The following is a 19877-nucleotide window of genomic DNA, read 5'->3' as shown; positions in this document are numbered from 1 at the left end:
GTTCTGACAGCAACAATATTTACATCACCTGAAGGTGATGTCAAAGTTCAAGGAAATAGAAACTTTGCACACAGTGATAGGACAAACACCAGAATCCTGAAGAAAAGTGATGATAAACAATTTCTCTATTTGTTCTCAATAAATGTAGATACACCAGTGCCTAGACTTGCCAAGCTTAAAGTTTATTGTCCAAGATTGTTGTGGATGGTTTATGTCTCTGTGAAGTATGTCTAAAGAATTCTGTTGCTCAGCTTGAAGATGCTCATATCCAAATACCTGGATATGCCCTTTGGAGTAATCCAAATAGTAATAGTGCTGCTGAGGAGTTGCAATCTACACCAAACATAGACTAAAGGTAGAAATTTTAAACCTTTCTAATGTTCCTTCTAATTATGTTTAGTTTGAACATATTGCTGCTATGCTCCATATTGGGCAAGAGTCTTTGAATATCACCATGGTATATAGGAGTTATCTGCCCTTAATCAAACTGACTCATTTGGTTTTGCTAGACCTAATAATTAAGCTGATTACCCAGAAGTTCTCTTATTGATCTACAGATATTTTAACATGCCTAAGGTTAGTTGGTCTGATGGTATTGGGTATCCTGCTTATCACCCTCCCTGTGCAGCAACTCAAACCCTTGTTAGTAACCTCTTTTACCAAGCTATCAAGCAGCACACTAGATTTAGAAATTAAAAAAACATTTTACTGCTTGATCTTTTGATATTCAATGATCCTGAAAAGATAACTACACCTATATACTTCATGCCCCTTGATGCCAGTGATTATGTTTGTATTTCAAATAGAATTACCATTATGTTGTGACAAGCCTATGGCTTTCTCCTGTATTGAATAAAATAAATAAATTAGCAAATGAAATAATAATAAAGGTTAAGAAGACTTTCATTAATTATAAATTGCTTTGTGAAGATACAGGAAAAATTGATTAGAATGGCCATGTAACTGACAGTAGGGATATTGAAGGTAATTGGAATTTCCTCAAATCAACTCTGCTTGGCCTGGAAACAAAACACACCAAGATTTATTGGTTAGAAAGACCAACCATCCCTTACCTTTCTAACAGTGTAAAAAAAGCAAGAAAGAAAAAAAATTGGGCTTGGTATAAAAAAATAAAATGCAAGTGTCATAATCACTATGAAAGATTTACCAAAATAAGTTCCAGAACATGGCCTGAAAGATTGTTTATGAATATGAAGAAGCCATTGCCTTGGACTCTTAAATAAATCCTAAAATGTTTTGGCAGTATATTTCTAAGACCAATCCATCCTGTTGAGCTATACCTAACATGAAAATACCCAATGGCAGCACTATTTTTCATACAAAGGCATGTTTAAGCATAAATTTTATGAAGTTACCAAAATGCAAATAAAAAAACTAAAAACCAGAATGCAATTAAAGCAGCTGGGCCAGATAAATGTCATCCATGGCTTCTTAAAGAAACTGCCCAGTACATATTAAATGCTGTTACTTCCACCTTCTGCATGGCAAGTGAGAGGATAAAACTACCTCAAGATTTGAAGCAAGATTACATAGATCAAATCTATCTTCCAGAAAAGATACATGGACAGCATAGAGAATTTTAAATCATTTTGGAAGTAAAAGATTACCAATTGATGGTCAACATGGTTTGCATGAAGACAGGTGTGTTGAAACTGGCCTGATTCAATCTTACAATATTATTACAAAACTTTGGAAAATTGGTAAACCCATAGATATTCTCATGCTTGATAAGGAAAAAGCACTTGATAAAGTAGAACATTCTAACCTGCATCTGAAACTAAGAGCCTATCAAGTAGTGTCAGATGTTGTTCTGTTGTTTCAGGCCTTTTTTGTCTGAAGGATTCACCTTGCATGCAAAATTGAGAAGCCAAAATAGGTATCTCAAAATGTCAATCAGATGTCTGCTTTTCCTTAATAAGTCCTGCAAGTAAACAATTTGCAAATTGCATAAAGTCATAAGAACTTGATGAAAATCACGCCATCAGATAAAGCATATCAGAGAACCCTATTTTAGGTGTTTCAAGCTCCTATCTGCAAAAAATGTGGATTTTTTTTTTTGCCAGAATAAAGATCATGGGTGCATGTTTATTATTTTTTTTTTCCAGGGGTGATTGTATTGACCTGATGGGCCCAGAACGTTGTGGGAGGGCTCATTCTAACAAAAATTAAAAGTTCTAGCGCCCTTTTAAGTGACCAAAAATAATTGGAGGGTAACTCCCATGCCACTTTTCTCCAAAATTGTCCAATTTAAATTTTGAGATAGGTATTTCGTCCAGCATAGTTGAAAGGCCCAATAACTATGTCTTTGGAGATAATGGGGAAAGAACTTGTGAAACAAAAGATCATTTACTTAGAGAAATAAGAAGCTTTTTTTAAAAGTACTAACAAAATTAGTGTAAAGAGCAAGGCATTAAGAAAGGGGCAACCCCCTCATATACATAATGATTTCTGTTCATTTAAGTTCTAATATTGCTCCTTACTTTCAGTTGAAAAAACTTGTTTTTCTTAATAAATCAGACTAAAAAAAATAAATCAGACTAAAAGGGCAGAATCTAGAGTTGCCTTTCCTCTTGTTTCTTTTTGTGCATTTCCACCTGTAAAAATAGTTCTGAAAAACATGATGGTATTATAGAATCATGACAAATTGACTTCTTGTATCAGATTTAATGGTTGCTTGGTCATTTTATCTGAAATATCTGTATTTGTTAAAACTACACCTGGACCAACCAATAGTACTGTTTGTGGAGTTGAATAAGCAGAAAACACAAGATCTAAAGAATTTTTATGGGAAAGTGGCAGTGCTTCAGTTTTTCAATATTAAAAAGTTACCTTAATTTGCACTTTGGAGTAAAATAAGGTCCATGCTGGATCTGTTCTGCTCCACATCAATGATTTTAATTTGGAATGTCACTGTGAAATGGGCCCAGTGATGTTGCATTAGTTGGCAGCTGAGAGGGATGGACTGTCCTGCTTATATTTCCATGGCTTGTTGTTCCATTCTTTGTCAAGTCCTGACTTGAAAGAGGCACTAGTGGGTGCAGTCATGGTTTTGTCTTGGAGGTTGTTCCAGTTGTTGGAAATTGCTTGGTAAAAAAGTGTTGGTGGATTCTGGTCTTCACTCTTTGCTTTGCTAGCTTCTGTAAGTGTCCTCTAGTGTTGTATTGACCTGTATGTTTTGTGATGAGGGTGTTTTTTGGTTGAATATTATATTTGTAGGTCAGCATCATATCACATCTGCAGCATCTGAAGATCAGCATTGGCAGTTTTAGATGTTCCAGTCTCTTATCATACAGCACATTTTGCAGACTTGTGATGCATTTGGTGGCATGTCTTTGAACTCCTTCAGTTATTCTGGTGTCATGCTTGTAGGAAGGGGGAGGTCAGGCATGTTCCAAAGTCCAAGAATGGCCTAACAATAGCCTTGTAAAGTTTCAGGAAGACAGTACAGAAGTGGCTGGTGATAGTGCGTTTCAGCAGGCCTAGACTCAAATTAGCTTTTGACACAACTTGTTGCCAATGCCCATGGAACTTCAGTTGCTCATCAACAAGTACTCCCAAGTCTCATTCTTCATGACTGGTTTGTAGCTGAATATCAGACTGCAACTTCTGGTCATGCATGGTATACTGGTGGTGATGATTGTTGTTGCCACAATGGAGGACACTGCATCTATTAATGTTAAACCTGAGCAGCCATTCATTGGTCCACTTCTGGATTTTCTGGAGGTCTGATTGCAGGCCTTGTTGAACAGCTGGTCCAAAAAGCTTGGAGTCATCAGCATAAAGCATGATATTATTTGTGACTTCCTTTGTCATATCATTTATGTAAATGAGGAAGAGGGTGGGGCCTAGGATGGTACCCTGAGGAACTCCACTGACAATATCACATGGTTTGGAGAATACTTTATTGCCATTATTGGTAAAAAGTCAGACCTGTTGCTCTTGGTCTGTCAAGAAATTCATCACCCATTCTGCTACATCATTGTGGATGCCAACTGCTGCTAATTTGGCCCTCAGGCGTCTGTGGGGCACCTTGTCAAATGCTTTGGTGAGGTCAAGCAAAATAAGGTCAACTGGTAATCCTCTCTCCAGAAGGTCTCAATATTGTAGGTTGCAAGTAAGTTGGTCTCAACTGACCTGGAAGGAAGCCATGCTGGTCCAGTGACAGTATACTGTTGGACAGAAGATGTGTTAGAATTTTGGCATTCACAATGCAATCTTGGGTTTTTGCTACAGCTGAGGTTAAGGTGATTGGCCAATAATTCTCTGCATTTGTCTTGTCACCTTTCTTGAATATTGATGTAATTTAAGACCTCTTCCAATCCAAAGGCACAGTCTTTGAGTCAAGGGACTTCTGAAATATTTGACATAATGGAGTTGGTATCTCATTAGCCAGTTCTTTTAGGAGCCTTGGGCGAATGTTATCCTGCCCTGCTGACTTATTAACATCTAGCACTTAAGTTGCTTTGCAACAGACCCCAGAGTAATCAAGATAGGTGGCATAAGGTTCAGTACACTGTATGTTGGACTGTTGGGGAGAGTAATTCAGCAATTTTTCATAGGTCAATAGTTTCCATGCCATCAGATTTCTTTATTGAATGTCTACTATGATCTTTGCTGGATACATAGTTCCAGAAAATTTTGGGGTTTCTCTTGCTATCATCTGCAAGCTTGGACTCAAAGTTTGAATATAGTTGTTTTTGTGAGATTTCGTAGTTTATTCTGAGCCTTTGCAAACTTTTCATAGTGATAATCTTTCCCCATTCTATAATCCTTGTTCCAGTATTGGCTTCTTTTTTTTTTTTTTCTGTAGGTATCTGAGGGGTCATGTGTTGGAGTGTCTTGGGCTTTGGCACAAGTTTGGTAGATGTGTGCTTTTTCTGGAGTGTTGTAAGCTCTTCTTGGAATCTGATCCACTGTTGATCCACCTCTTCTTGAAGCAAAAACCCCCAATCCACACCACTCAACTCTCCTTTGATTGCTGCATAGTCAGTGTAAGTCTTCTTGATATAATTGTTTGTTATCTTGTGTAAGGCTAAATTGACTTTGATGACAAGGTGGTTACTTTTGCCTAAAGGGGGGTGATAACTTATGCTTTGTAGCTGTTTTTTATTCCTAAGGAATACCAAATCAAGGAGGGTTGGTCTCTGAGAAGGTCAATGCCTGGTTGGCTTTTCAACTATCTGAGGTCAGATCAGATCATGAAGGCACTTAGAGAAAGGTTTAGAGGAGCTTCTATCCTGCTGGAAAGGGTCAAATGGGAAGCCTTCTCTCCAGTGAAGGGTGGAGAAGTTAAAGTCCCCAGCTATCAGCAAATTCCCTTTGAAGCTTGCAGTTGCCTTAAAAAACATACTTGTAATCACTCTTTCTGTTTCAAGCTGATCTGGGGCAGAGGGGCTCCTATATATGCAGCCTATTCGAATTACCACCATGTTGTTGTGATCAGTGAGATCAAATCATATAGCTTCCACATAATCTGAGTTGCAGGATATACTATCTTGTTGGGCACTGTAGGATGCTTTGATAAGTGCCAATGTACCATGTCTACAATTTGGTGACTCTAAATTCGATATGACAAAATATCCAGGGAACTTAATATGGGATTCAGCCAACTTAATACTTCTAGACTTTGGGCAAACTTTGGTCATAAGAACCAGATTGTAATTTTTTGAGTAAACAATGTTCAGCTCATTCAGTTTGTTAGTAAGCTGGTCAACATTAGTAATAAGAGCAAAAAAAGTTGGACTTACTCTTTGTAGGTTTTTCTTACTTTGGTGGTTGGTCTGGCAATTGGGCTTATCCATGTGGTTGTCTAGTGAGGCAAAGGTTGTTGCAGCCGTTGATGAATTTGCAGTCCAAAAACTTTCAGAGTTCATTTCAGATTTGGATAAATTAGTGCTAGAAACAGTTGATTGTCTTTAACTAGATATAACACTAGTATTTACACTATGTATACAGTCTGATTTTTGGGGTTCTACATCTGCATCAGGGCAGATGTAGACAGACTGTTTTTTTTCAGGATTTTGAAATTGTGTATGCCAAGATTTTGTTGACCTGCAGCAGTGCATTCTTTAAATTTTTTGACTAGCTGCTTTTACTTTTCATGGTCCTGCTTTGAGCAGCCATGGCAGAACTGGATATCCTCCTTTTTAGTAAAAGATAGTTTCATAATTTGCTTCTTGATTTGGAAGGACACAGTGAACAACAGTGGCAGAGGAGTATTAGGTGCCATGGTTCTGTCACTGCCCATTTAAGTGTCAAACATTACTTAAGGGACCGCATGCAATTCTATACTTGCTAGACAGGAAGTTTTGGACAGTACTTGCATCTTCTTTTGTGCTAGATATTGAAATTCCGTAGGCAACTATGTTGTTCTTATGCATGTTGCAATCTTTTTTGGCATGGATTATTTCTTGTACTTCTGTTTCAAGGGACTGCTGGAGGTTCACACTCAGAGTCTGGACCTCTGCCTGAACAATTTGTTTAGTTTTAGCAGCATTGTGCTTGGATGATAAATCTGCCTCAATGCTGTTCACTTTGTCCCTGATAGCACTGAGTTCTGCTCTAAGTGTGGTCTCAGATTGCACAATCATGTTTGAGAGACTTGCCTGGAGGCTTGACATAGCTTGTGAGATCACCTGTGTAATGTCTTTGATAGTAGCTGCAGAATGCATAGTTGTGACTGCAGGAGCAGCCACCTTGCACTGTGGACAGGTCCATTTTATTTTGCAGAGCATACTCATTGTCAGATATGTTCAGTCAAACACAACGCATCCATTTATCACAATTGTCGCAATTCAGCGCACTTGAATTTTCATCAAGGTCCAGTTTACAGAGCATGCACTTGTCCACATTCTTTTTTGGGCTTTCTCTCGGGCGCTTTGCAATTTGTGGTGGCTTGATTTTAAAATTCGGCCAAAAGGAATTGTGTTGGCAACACCTGCAGTAAAAATTCAAAATATGTAGATAATAAAATTTCCAGGGAATTAAATTTATATATTATTAGTTGGGAAACACATAAACTGAATAAAACACCAAGGTGAGTAACTATAATTTAACACTTTAGGGTCTAATGATTATGAAAATAACACACTAGAATTGGAAAAATATCTTAGACACTCAGTTTGAGTCAATAGTTCACAGTTTAAATTTCACAACGTCACCTGGGTTTGTTGATCAACATTGAATATGAGTTTCTCGAAATTACATACCACACATTCCTGCCAGGTGTTTAAATAAAAGATTTGTGTCTATATAAACACCTAAATATTTAGCACATCCATTTTCTGATCTCAACATATTTTCTCTTGGCAATTATTCCTGAGAATTAACTTCATAATTTTCCAATTTTTAAGAATATGGAAACGTGACATTTCTTTATAATAATTAATAGTTTGTTGGCACCCATCCAATTATTGGTTTGCTCTTCTGTCATTTGGATATATTATACAAACTCTTCCATTTTTTCATCTTTTTGAGCAATAGGTGTATCATCTTCAAACTCTTGGGACTAATTTATCATCACTATGGTGTATTATGTTATAATAGTAAATTTCTTGAGCATAAATTACTACATTGTTTTCATAGTCCTTTTAGGGCAAACTGGAGCTCATTGCAATATATTTTGAGTGAAACTGTTCTCAGTGCAGATATAAGGGAAGTTTCTTCAAAAAGTATTTGATGGCTAGGGTTATCAAAAATATTACTGCTTTTAAAGGTGAATCAAAAGAAATATTAGTACTATTATATTTAAAGCTTTAGTTATATCGTCTTTGCACTGTTGTAGGCCTTTTTATAAATTCTGATGGGTTTTACCAACATAGTAGTTGCTGCAGTCACATGGTATTAGGTAAATGCCTCTTTGGCAAGTAACTGGGGATTTATCTTTTCCAGACTCAAGTATGTTCATGATTTTAAAATTATTAGTAAATACTACATAGATTATTTTGTTTGCAGACTTTTTTTTTTTTAATTTGTGGGGATTTTAGGGATATATGGAAGATAGATTATGCTTGAGAGCTTGGTGGGAGCCTCACATGTTAAAAGATCCTTGATTTTAGAGGAGTATCTTTCCAGTCTACAGCCAATTGTATTATTAATAAAGACAATAGGATACCCGTTTCTAAAAAAGTATATCCAATAAAGTTTTTGTCATCTGTGATGCAAGATTCAGTGCAAATGTTCAGGGCACAATCAACAATGGAGGTTATTATACCTCTTTTAACTTGGGGGGGGGGGTGATTTGATTTATAATGAAAATATCTGCTGTTTTGTGTGGGTTAATTTATTTGCAATTCAATTTCCAAGGTAAATTAGTAGTTTTTTCATGTTTTTCACCCCACTTTTTACTGTATTTCTAGGTTAAGGGCAACCTAAGTGGCCTTGGTGGTGCAGTGAGTTTTTAGTAGTAGTTGTATTATCATTTTTTTTGCAAGCCATTTATACAATACCTTAAACACTTTAGATATTTTCTTGATAAAATTGTAGCTGTGTATTAAGGTTTAATTAATCTAAAAAGCTCTTGCGCTTATCTTTCCCATAATTCCAGTGATATTACATCATCCATGTAATGCCCCCAATAGATGTGTTTAAAATTTTGAATGTAAAACCAAATTTTTTTTTTTTTATATAAATATTCGCCTGTAATCCTGGTAGAGGGGCCCCCATTGGTAGACCCTTTATTTGTTGATAAAAAGAATTACAGAACTCAAAACAGAGTTTAACTAAGGACATTAAAACCTTGCCATCTATTCTTTTGATAGATTAATCTATAATTTTGAATAGATTTTCTTTTGATTCTGCTTTAAGTAGCCAATTGAACAAATTTAACAATTATTTAAAAAAAGATGTAACAAATTATATTACAAAATCAGTAAACAATACCCATCAACCTGTTACAGATAGACCTTCTAGGCTAGCTGCCAAAAAGACAAGATTAGTATCGAAATCTTTTTTTGAACTATTTTTATTTCACTTGAATGAATTGCCTTTTTTCGCCTCACTAGATGTTCCAGTCTTGGTTGAACTTCTCTGAAGTAATGATGCTAGGAATATTTTAGTTTTAATGATTGTTTTTTAATGTGAGTCTCCTTTATATTTTTTTATTTCTTTTGCTGAGGATAGCCATTGGATATAGGGTCGAAATATTCATTTAAAGTTTGTATTCCCCTTTCTAATAGAAAATATTTCCCTATTGTTCTACTTATATTTGGTTGTTTAACATTACCTCTTATACCAATATGATCCAATTAACGAAGTAAAAAACCATGAGCCATGCTACTACATAGAAGCAAGGGCTTCCATTACTCTTAGTACTATAAGATTTACCACTCTCAGCAGACATTAGACAGAAGTTAGCTTCAACATGTAATTGCTATTTGCTGTCATTTACTAGTTAAATTTTTTTAGATCTCCAATAAGACAAGATGATGACCGAGGATCTCCACGAAATGACCGCAGGGGCAGCAGAGATAAAGATAGAGAAAGACGAAACCGGTCAAACCCTTCATCAGCTGGTGGTGGAAGCTCAAAAAGAGGAAGAAATGCAGACTGTCGAGTATATGTTTCAAACATTCCATATGAGTTTAAATGGCAAGAATTGAAAGACATTTTTAGAAAAGAAAGTATGTTGTTTTTTTCTCTAATATTTACAATAATGTAAGAGTTATAGGCGTATGAAAGCTATTGCTAGTAATGGACAACCCTGTTGGCTCACCAGAGTTTTTTTTTTTTTTAATGATGCTCAGTATTGTCTATATAATTTGAAACAAGTAACTCTCATTATCCCTTAAAAAGAAAACCAGTCAAAAGATTTTATGAGTATAACTTTTGAAACCTTCATACAAGAATGTTATTTTCTTTTACTGTATTTCCCTTTTGCCCTAAAAATAATGTGAGCTACCCTTTTAAAGATAGGTCATATTGATCATTTCATATAAAATGAACAGAAAACAAAGGCACTTTACAGGACTTTCATTTCATGGATATAACTAATCATATTTTTTTTCTTGACACACCATATTTGCTTATGGTTCTACAGCCATTCAAAACTTTGACTCTTTTTCTTTGCATTCTGGAAGAAATGCTAGAATTGTTTCTTTGCAAAATAATTCACATCTTTCTCACTTACAACTTTTTTCAATGGAAATCAGGATTGTTCTCAACCAATATATGGTGAAAATAAAATATAATGTGGGTCTACATACACACAGGGAAAAAAATATGTGAAACAGTGAGTGTTAATTTCCCCCCCCCCGCCCCCCTAAAAAAAAAAATGCTGTGTAATGCAATTTTATTAACAAGTACCCAAGTTTCTGTTCTAGTGAATCCTCTGGCCTGTTGATTTTCATGTTGTAAGTCCAGACTGTGCCTCTTTTTGGGTGTTTTTCCCTTTTAAAAACACTTTATTTTTTCTAATATTTCTGTCTTTGAATTTGAGACTTTAAGTTCAATTAATTTTATGTATTTATAATCAAAATAAAAATCTCATTTTTATGTTTTCACACTTCTGCTTTTTAGTTTGGATTAACTTTAACAAGGGTTGCTCATTTGGTGTTCAGCACCATAAGTGGTTTAGATTGTATAACTCCTTGAAATATTGTATCATTATATGTTAGTGCAAATTACAGTTTATCTTGCTTACTATCAGGTTTAAAGTTATGTTGCTTCCTTTAACCCATCATCAAATTAAGTTCTCTTTTGTAGCTCAGGTTAGAATTTTAGGAATCTGTGATGGTGTGCATAAACCACAGAAAAATTAATCTTTGTTCTCTGCTAGAGAAGGGGGAACTCGTCCATTTGTTTATCCAAAACAGCCTTCTCATTGAGAGTTTAGGAAAGAAATGCCTGGAAACGCATCCCTTCAAATACAGTTTTGCTGGACTGGTTTCATTTATGTGTTTATAGACGTTTTTCGCTTTTTTTTTGCCCAATAGCAAAATCTGATCTGATACCAAATCTATCTTTGCTTCTTTTTTTTCAAGTGTATAGACATTTTTTATAAGACATGTTTTAGAAAATATTCCTGACTGCTGCCTCCAAAGTATATGTATATGTTCACAGATGAGAAAGAGAATTTACACTAGGGTTTGTATAATGCTCATATCGTAAATCTGGAGTTTAAATTAAGGGATTAGTCATATTATTTTCAAAGACTTTTAGAGGGAGCTGGGGATTCAGCTAATGTCAAGCAAATATCTTGTCTTTTGAATCTCTATCAATTCTTCTTCTCTCAGAAATGATATGGATACGCATTGGCTATACAATGATACGCTTATTATTTTCTTATAGTTGGAGATGTTACTTATGTTGAGCTATTTAATGATGAAAGCGGAAAGCCAAGAGGGTGCGGTATTGTTGAATTTGGAACACCTGCTCTTGCAAGCCAGGCTTTAGAAAAAGTCCATCGTTTTGATATTAATGGAAGAAAGCTTGTTGTTAAAGAGGTATTGTATCTTGTATTACTTCAACTTTTACATTCCTAGCTCATTCGGGTTAATCCACAGTTCTTTTGTTTTATATTTAGAATTGAATCATCTTGCTGTTGAAAATTGGCTTGTTTACCTCTATTTGTTGTATTATGGAGCTAGTAACTTTTAGTTTGTTTATAGAAATTAAATGAAAAAAACGTTTTTTCAACTGAAGTAAGGAGCTGCATTAAACCTTAAAACGAATAGAAATTATTACGTATATGAGGGGTTTCACCCCCTCATCAATACCTCGCTCTTTAACTAAAGTTCGAATTTTGTTCCAATTCTTTAAGAATGACCCCTGAATCACAAAGGCTGTTTAATTAGAACAAATAGCTCTTCTGAAATTACTAAAAATACTTTGGCGTAAAGAGGGAGGTATTGACGAGGGGACGAAACCTCTCTTAGACATAATAAATTCTGTTCGTTTTAAGTTTTAATGTTGCTCCTTACTTTCAGTTGAAAAAACTTTTTTTATTTAATTTCTGATTGTTTTTTAAATAATGCTGGGAAATTCAGCGCCCCCTTCATGGAAGTTCTCTTCCTCTATGGAAAAATCCCCCCACGTAAGCCATTTCCCCTACCCCCCACCACCAGAAAAAATCCCTCCTGAGAAGGTCTATAATTCCTAATAACCAATACTATATGTAAACAATGGGCAAAGTTCTTAACTTGCAGCCCTTCCCCCGGTGACTCTGGGGGATTAAGTCGTTCCCAAAGACATAGTTATTAGATTTTTCGACTATGCTGAACAAAATGGCTATCTCCAAATTTTTATTCGGTGACTTTTGGCAAAAAAATGAGCGTGGGAGGGTGCCAAGCTGCCCTCCAATTTTTTAGGTCATTAAAAAGGGCACTGGAACTTTTAATTTCCGTTTGAATGAGCCCTCTCGCGACATTCTAGAGCCGCTGGGTCAATACGATTACCCCTGGGGAAAAAAAACAAATAAACATGCATCCATGATCTTTCTTCTGGCAAAAAATACAAAATTTCACATTTTTGCAGATAAGAGCTTGAAACTTCTACATTAGGGTTCACTGATACGGTGAATCAGATGGTGTGATTTTCATTAAGATTTTAATACTTTTAGGGGGTGTTTCCACCTTTTATCGAAAATAAGGCAAATTTTCTCAGGCTCAAAATTTTTGACGGGCAGGACTAAACTTAATAAAACGTACACATTTGAAATCAGTATAAAAATCCAATTCTTTTGATTTATCTATTGGTATCAACGTTCTGTTTTTTAGAGTTTTGTCACTATTGAGCTGGATCGCTCCTTACTTACAGTTCGTTATCACAAACTGTTTGATTTCATTCCTGCATAGCTTCCAATCTACAATCTTTTCTCCCACAAAACTCTTCATCAGTCAAATTTATAAATACTTTCTAAGGTGCTTGTATGCTAAATCCGCTACCACTCAAGTTGTTCATTCATTGAAGCATTATAGAACCGTTTTTTTTTTCTTTAGTTTCTTTCACCTTAGCTTGAGACAAGACAAAGAGAAATGACAGAATTGATGGGAAATATATAATTTGGGCTATATATTTACACATTAGGGGGGGGGAGGCATGGGCGCCCATAAGGGGACAGCCCCCCCCCTGGCTGATTGATGCTGCCTTAGTTTTATTTTTTGTTCTGAGATTTCTATTACATAGCATTAAAAGTGCCAATTAGACCAGGTTTGTCCGCCCTGGAATTCAGCGTATGGGCGCCCATTGGGGGGGGGGGCGTTTAAAGTATTTGGACAACTTGAAATTAGAAAGTAATTATTACTACATAATGTGTAGAATAATTGTACCTAACACATTAGGCATGCAGACACGCTATACTTTAGACAAAAATAAAACAATTTTTTTTTATCTGAAAGTACGGAGCAACATTAAAACTTAAAACGAACAGAAATTATTCTGTATGAAAGGGGCTGTCCCCTCCTCAACGCCACGCTCTTTACGCTTAAGTTTTTTAATGTTTTAGACAATAAAGTTGTGATACAGAGTCAAACTTTAGCGTAAAGAGCGAGGCGTTGAGGAGGGAACAGCCTCTTTCATATACGGAATAATTTCTGTTCGTTTTAAGTTTTAATGTCGCTCTTTACTTTCAATTAAAAAAAAAATGTTCTTTCATTTAATTTCTGAACGTTTTTGAATTAATGCAGCTTTAATTTTGGCTCACCGTACATGAATAATTAAAACAAAATTTGTATATTAATTTATTTTTATTTTCTTGGCTAGATGGCTTTTTAGAAATTTTGATATGACATAACTTACGAATTAATTTACGTAACAAAATTCGTATATTTTTATTACATATATTAGGGGGTTCGCCCCTAGTCAATACCTCGCTCTTTACGCTAAAGTTCAAATTTTGTTCCAATTTTTTAAGAATGACCCCTCAAACAAAAAGGCCGTTAATTAAAATAAATAGCTCTGATGTAAGTACAAAGAAAAACTTTAGCGTAAAGAGTGATGTAATGACTACGGGGCGAACCCAATCTTATATGTAATAATTTCTGTTCGTTTTAAGTTTTGATGTTGCTCCTTACTTTCAGTTGAAAAAACTTGTTATTTTTAATTTCTGATCTTTTTTTTTAAATGATGCTGGGAAATTTAGCGCCCCCTTCATAGCAATGTCCCTTCCCCCATAAAAACTTCCTCCGTGTAGAGATCCTTCCACGTAACCCCAGACCCCTCCCCCCCCCCGCCCCCAAATACCAGAAAAAAAAAACCCCTGAAAACTTCTGTATACTTCCCAGTAACAGATACTATATGTAAACATTGGGCAAAGTTCATAACTTGTAGACTTTCCCCGGAGACTGTTAGGGATTACGTCGTCCTCAAAGACATAGTTACTGTATTTTTCGACCATGCTGAACAAAATGACTTGATCAGGTGACTTTGGGGAAAAAATGAGCATGAGAGGGGGCCTAGTTGTCCTCCATTTTTTTGGTCACTTAAAAAGGGTACTAGAACTTTTAATTTTTGTTTGAATGAGCCCTCCCGCGATATTCTAGGACCACTGGGTAGATACAATCACCCCTGAAAAAAAATAAAAATAAACACATCCGTGATCTTCTTTCTGGCAAAAATGCAAAATTTCACTTTTTTGCAGATAGGAGCTTGAGACTTCTATCGTAAGGTTCTGTGGTATGCTGAATCTGATGCGCGATTAAAGTTATATTACTTTTAGGGGGTGTTTTCCCCTTTTCTCAAAAATAAGGCAAATTTTCTCAGGCGTGTAATTTTTGATGGGTAAAGACTAAACTTGATGAAGCTTATATATTTGAAATTAGCATGAAAATCTGATTCTTTTGATGTATCTATTGGCACCCTGTTTTTTAGAGTCTCGGTTACTAGTGAGCCGGGTCGCTCCTTACTTACAGTTTGTTACCACGAACCGTTTTATATTTTTATCTTTCTATGGTATATTTCATTAGGGTTGAGCGTCAGAGAAGCGTATTAGAAGAATATTAGGTAGGGGGTATATCACACAAGTACCCTTTCTAACTTCAACTTAACTTAGACATCAAATTCTAATTTTGGAGTTTTGGTATTTATGAGGCTAAAATTGAAACGTGAGCATCCTAGAATAGTATTCTATATATATAACTTGCAATACTCACTATAGTTAGAATTGAAGGGTTTTATGTGCTAGTTTAATCCGAGAGTACCATTTCAATTTGGAATTCTATACTGAAACAGGACTAGTCAATATTTCATAAATACTCTGTTTGCCACCAGAGTTGCTATTTAATGGTTTTGGGGGCCTTCCCGGGGAAGAAAGGACAATGGCAAAGATTTTGAAAGTGTTTGACCTATTACCTTGACTTTTTTTTTCTTGGGTTGCCGGAAAATCGTCTAACAGATTGGCTCAAAGCAAAAGCTAAACTGTTTATACATTCTCTGGAGCACTCGCACCTCGGTCCGGGTTTTTATAATGGGTGAGATAGGGAAAGATCATACTGCTAATTATATATACTGTGGTTGAAAGTTAGTGTAACTTTATCTATATGACATTTCTGGGTATGATTAATAAACTGATAAATTAATTGTGCAGCAGATGACATTGTCTGTATGTAAAAACCACAGAAACTAGTTATAGAATTACCCAAGAATGTCCTATCCCATTATTTTATATGAACTTAGTTTTGATTTCTATATCGTTTTATGCTTCGTATGGGCGTATTTTAATATAGGTAAATTCTGAGCCCTAAAAATAGAAGATTTCTTCATCTCTCATCTACTGCTCAAGTGATCTAGTGGTCGTTCAATGCTTTTGCCTTTGCCTTTAAAAAAAGTTCAAACTTCTAAGGTCCCAAGAATTGTATAAGGATGTCTATTTTTTGAATCTGCCTATGTCTGGCAGAGAAAATGAATGTATCTCTAGCGATTGTTGTTATAACCATAATCTCATTTTATTTAGCCTTAAATACTGGGAATATGATGTGCTGTAGCCTGTTCTTCAAAAATTTTATTTACGTTTTATATTCTAAAATAGGACCGGGACGTAGAGCGTGATCAGTATGGGTACATAGTTCGAGGACGCCGCAATGACGATCGTCGAGACAGTAGAGCTTTCTCTGGAGACAGACGACCATCAACTGGGAGGCCCATGGGTCTTCCGGGACCTGCACTTGGTTTGGACGTACCTAGGCCACTTGCTAATTTCAACACATATGGACTGAATCCCCAGTTCTTGGATAGCTTGGGAATAAGAGGACCCTTAACAAGCAAAGTCTTTGTTGCTAATGTAAGTTTTAATTTCGTTGTATTTAGATTACTCTCATCCTATCTATTTTTATTTAAGCTAAACATAAGTTGTTTTTGAAAACTAAAATGAAAATTAAGCAGAGTTATTGTTGGCACAAACAGTTTATTTTTTATTTTATTTTGCAATTAAGAAATAAAGAGTTATTTTAGATATTGTCGAAACTATTGCTGTTGCAAATCATATATCCCTTTACCAAATTGTTGAGGTTGCTAAATAAATGCTTAATGAGTTAGTTCCGTGAACAGTTCCATTTCAGAGGGGTGTAGTGACAATAGTGGTAATTTAAAATGCCAAAATAATGGAATTTTCAAGCCGCATTATCTTTTAGCCCAAAAAATCAGAATACAGTGTATTTTTATTGTTTTTCAGAAAAAAAATTACCCTGAACAGATAGTTCTTTCCATAGTATGAATGCTCTCTTATATGCAGTCCGTGCGCACATACTTTTATGACACTTTTTTGCCAGAAACAGTAGTTGTTTCTTTTTGGAGTATTTTTTTTTCATATCGGTTGTTCGAGATAAGATTAATTGAGAAGGGAGCTACTTTTGTAAAGATAGCGTTTTAAGAGAGATTGTATATGATTTGGTTGCTTCTCTTATAATTGATTGAAGCCGTCTGTATATCATTAATTCTGAGGGGATTTCGTAGCTTGATCGATCACCATATCTCGTCTTTTATATTTTTTTTTATTTTTTATGGTCAAACTATTTAGAATTGATCGGGTGGTCGTGCCATAACTTGTAGATCTTGGATAAGAGATCCGAATAAACGACAGAAAACTAAAAGCCAATGAATACTTGCGTGGAAATCTTAGAAAAACGTTCAGCTTCTCTCATTTTTGCCGGAGATAGAGATATTTAGTTTCTGCAAATGTTCAATTTCAATATTACTCTTTACTTTTCTTTGAAAAACTGCTTAGCTTTTGACAATCTGTATCACTTAGGGTGCTTTGATTTTCTTCCACATCCGTCTTGACATTTTCTGGAAGTTTCACCTTAATACCCTAAGTCTCTTTGGAGACCAAGGATCAAACATGTCACCCTTTGTCAAAAAATCAACCCTGTATGTAAACAGTGGGCAACTTGCATAACTTCCATCCTTTGTCCGAGGGGCTCTGGGTAGGTTCTCTCATTCCCAGAGATATATTTATTTGACCTTTATATTATTTTGAACAAGACGACAATTTAGAACTTAAATCTGATGTGTCTGGAGGACGGCAGCTAAAAAGGGCATGTTGCCTTCCAATGACTTTTGACTCTTCAAAATGGTTCTACAACTTTCAATTTGTAATCAAACGAATCTCCTCCGAAGTTTCTCTGACAACACCTTCCATGTGATGTGGCTCTGGAAAACAAAAGAATAATAAGTAAATAGTGCATTGGAGCCTCATGCTCGTTCCAAGAAGCCTTTTCAAAAGTGTTTTTCGTCGGAGTCACAAGTATTTGCAGTTACAAGTAGTTACAGCCGTAGGTAGTCCCAAGTGGTTGCAATCAAAGTCACTGTCGCCAGTAGTCGCAGTCGCAAGTGGTCACAGTCACAGGTAGTTGTAGTCGAAATCGCAAGCAATCATAGTTGAATGTTGTTGCTGTTGCTTTAGTTGTAGTATACCTTGGCCTTTTTGGACACACCCAGGATCGAACATATTTAGGAGAGGGAGATCTAAAAGAGCAGTGGTTTCTTGGTTGCCTTCCGATCACTTTTCACCACCCACCCCCCTCAACATACACTAAAAATTTTTAACTGAATACCCTCAGCCGTTCCTGAGGTATTGCTGATCAGCTCTTTTGACAATCAGTATGTATATAATGTGGTTTGATTTTGTTCAACGCCACCCTGAATATTTCCTGAAAGTTTCACCTTAGTGCCCTAAGGCTTTTTGGAGACCCCGGATCAAACAAGCCCCCTTTTCCAATAAGTAGCCCTATATGTATATAATGGGCAACCTGATTGAATTACAGCCTGTGTCCTATATACAGTGGGGAACTTGTCATCTCCGGAGGCATAAGTATTTGATGCTTAAGACTATTTTTAACAAAGTGACTATCAAAATTTTGATCAAATGTCTCCAGGGTTAAGGCAGTTAAGAAGGATATAGGAGGCGTAGGGTTTACCTTCGATCATTTTTTACTTATAAAAAGAACACTAGAACTTTCAATTTCCAATCGAATGAGTCCCCCTCCGAGTTTATATGACCTCACTTTCCATATGAAGTCGCTCTGGAAAGAAATAAAAGTATGCATTGAAGCTTAACGGCTCTTACTATAGTCAACGCTAGAGTAATGTCTGTGATGCTTGGTTACTTAAAAAGTAATATAAAGTTTATTCTATCTTATATATCTTTGGTACTTGACTAAAAATTTTTAATGGATTCCTTAATAATTTGAAATCAGGTTTCAAAATTAGGTATTCAGGGTCCAGTGTATTTATTTGCAAGTCGTGCTTTGCCGACTAGCGAGCGGATCGTTTTCGCAAAACTGAGCTAAAATATATAAAATAGTTAACCAAAATCTTCTACCATATAGTGTTTGACGATCATAAAATGTCAAGGCTGTTTTTGTTTTTTTTAATTCCCTTAATGATAAACGCTCCTTAAGAAGTGATGCTTTTTTTCGTCATCATATTTTTCTTTCCTTTTTTTTTCCATCTTTTAGTGTTTTTGTTTTTGGACAAATTCAGTCAATTATAATCTATATAATAGTTTATATAACAAACTGGTTTTAAAATATTTTGGACTTTGTCCCATTTATGTAAAAACATGTAATTTTTTCTTATTTAGTTGGATTTCAAAGTTGATGAAAAGAAGCTGGAGGAAGTATTCAAATTAGCAGGACGTATTCGTGATGTTGACCTTGCACGAGAAAGAGATACTAAAAGGAGCAAAGGATGGGCAATCATAGAGTTTGACCATCCCGTTGAAGCTGTACAAGCGATATGTAAGTTGACTTCTGATGTTATGATTGATGAGCTGTTGCTACTTTTTTGGTGCTGTGATGAGTTTCCGCTTGTCAGTGCTACGTACCTAGAGACGAGAAATTTTGATTTATTGGCAGGAGTGTCCCCACTACCTTGTCAGGGTAGCTGTCTAATGTTTGACATCTGGATTTGTTGACATCTAGTTGATACTACCCTTCCTGGTTAAATAGTAAAAGTGGAGATGTAATGCACTTTACATTTGGTTATTTGTTGCAATAATTTTTAGATTTATGGTAGTCCTTATAAGGTCACTTCGCAGAACGAGTATATGGAGACAGAATTGTAAATCTAATACTCCTGTGTTGTCCTCCTAAGCAAGGATTTTACGACTAAACTGAGTCATTTTATTAATACGAATCCTGAGCTGTTTGAAATGGGATATGAAAGGTTAATGTTTTTTGCAGTGAGGTGAAGCTGTCGCATGCCGTTAATAGCTTCGTGAGCAACTTATGAATGTATATCTCTAGAAAGTGGAGATGTAATGCACTTTACATTTGGTTATTTGTTGCAATAATTTTTAGATTTATGGTAGTCCTTATAAGGTCACTTCGCAGAACGAGTATATGGAGACAGAATTGTAAATCTAATACTCCTGTGTTGTCCTCCTAAGCAAGGATTTTACGACTAAACTGAGTCATTTTGTTAAT

General features: G+C 35.7%; 1 protein-coding gene across 3 annotated transcripts in view; it reads left to right on the top strand.

Annotated features, from left to right (window-relative positions):
* The window catches only part of rump (heterogeneous nuclear ribonucleoprotein rumpelstiltskin), an 83660-nt gene that overhangs the window by 4209 nt on the left and 59574 nt on the right, over window positions 1-19877 (top strand). For all 3 annotated transcript variants that reach the window (XM_089108224.1, XM_089108232.1, XM_089108216.1), the window contains exons 2-5: window positions 9427-9641; window positions 11308-11462; window positions 15983-16234; window positions 19034-19190. In XM_089108224.1, coding sequence (XP_088964350.1) covers window positions 9427-9641; window positions 11308-11462; window positions 15983-16234; window positions 19034-19190 — 779 coding nt within the window. The remainder of the gene's footprint in view (window positions 1-9426; window positions 9642-11307; window positions 11463-15982; window positions 16235-19033; window positions 19191-19877) is intronic.

This window comes from Artemia sp. Qi Xiang Cuo, chromosome 1 (assembly GCF_049724085.1).
Source record: "Artemia sp. Qi Xiang Cuo chromosome 1, ASM4972408v1, whole genome shotgun sequence".
Taxonomy (NCBI): domain Eukaryota; kingdom Metazoa; phylum Arthropoda; class Branchiopoda; order Anostraca; family Artemiidae; genus Artemia; species Artemia sp. Qi Xiang Cuo.
The sequence above is the reverse complement of the archived record's forward strand: the minus strand, read 5'-3'. Positions and strand labels throughout refer to the sequence as shown.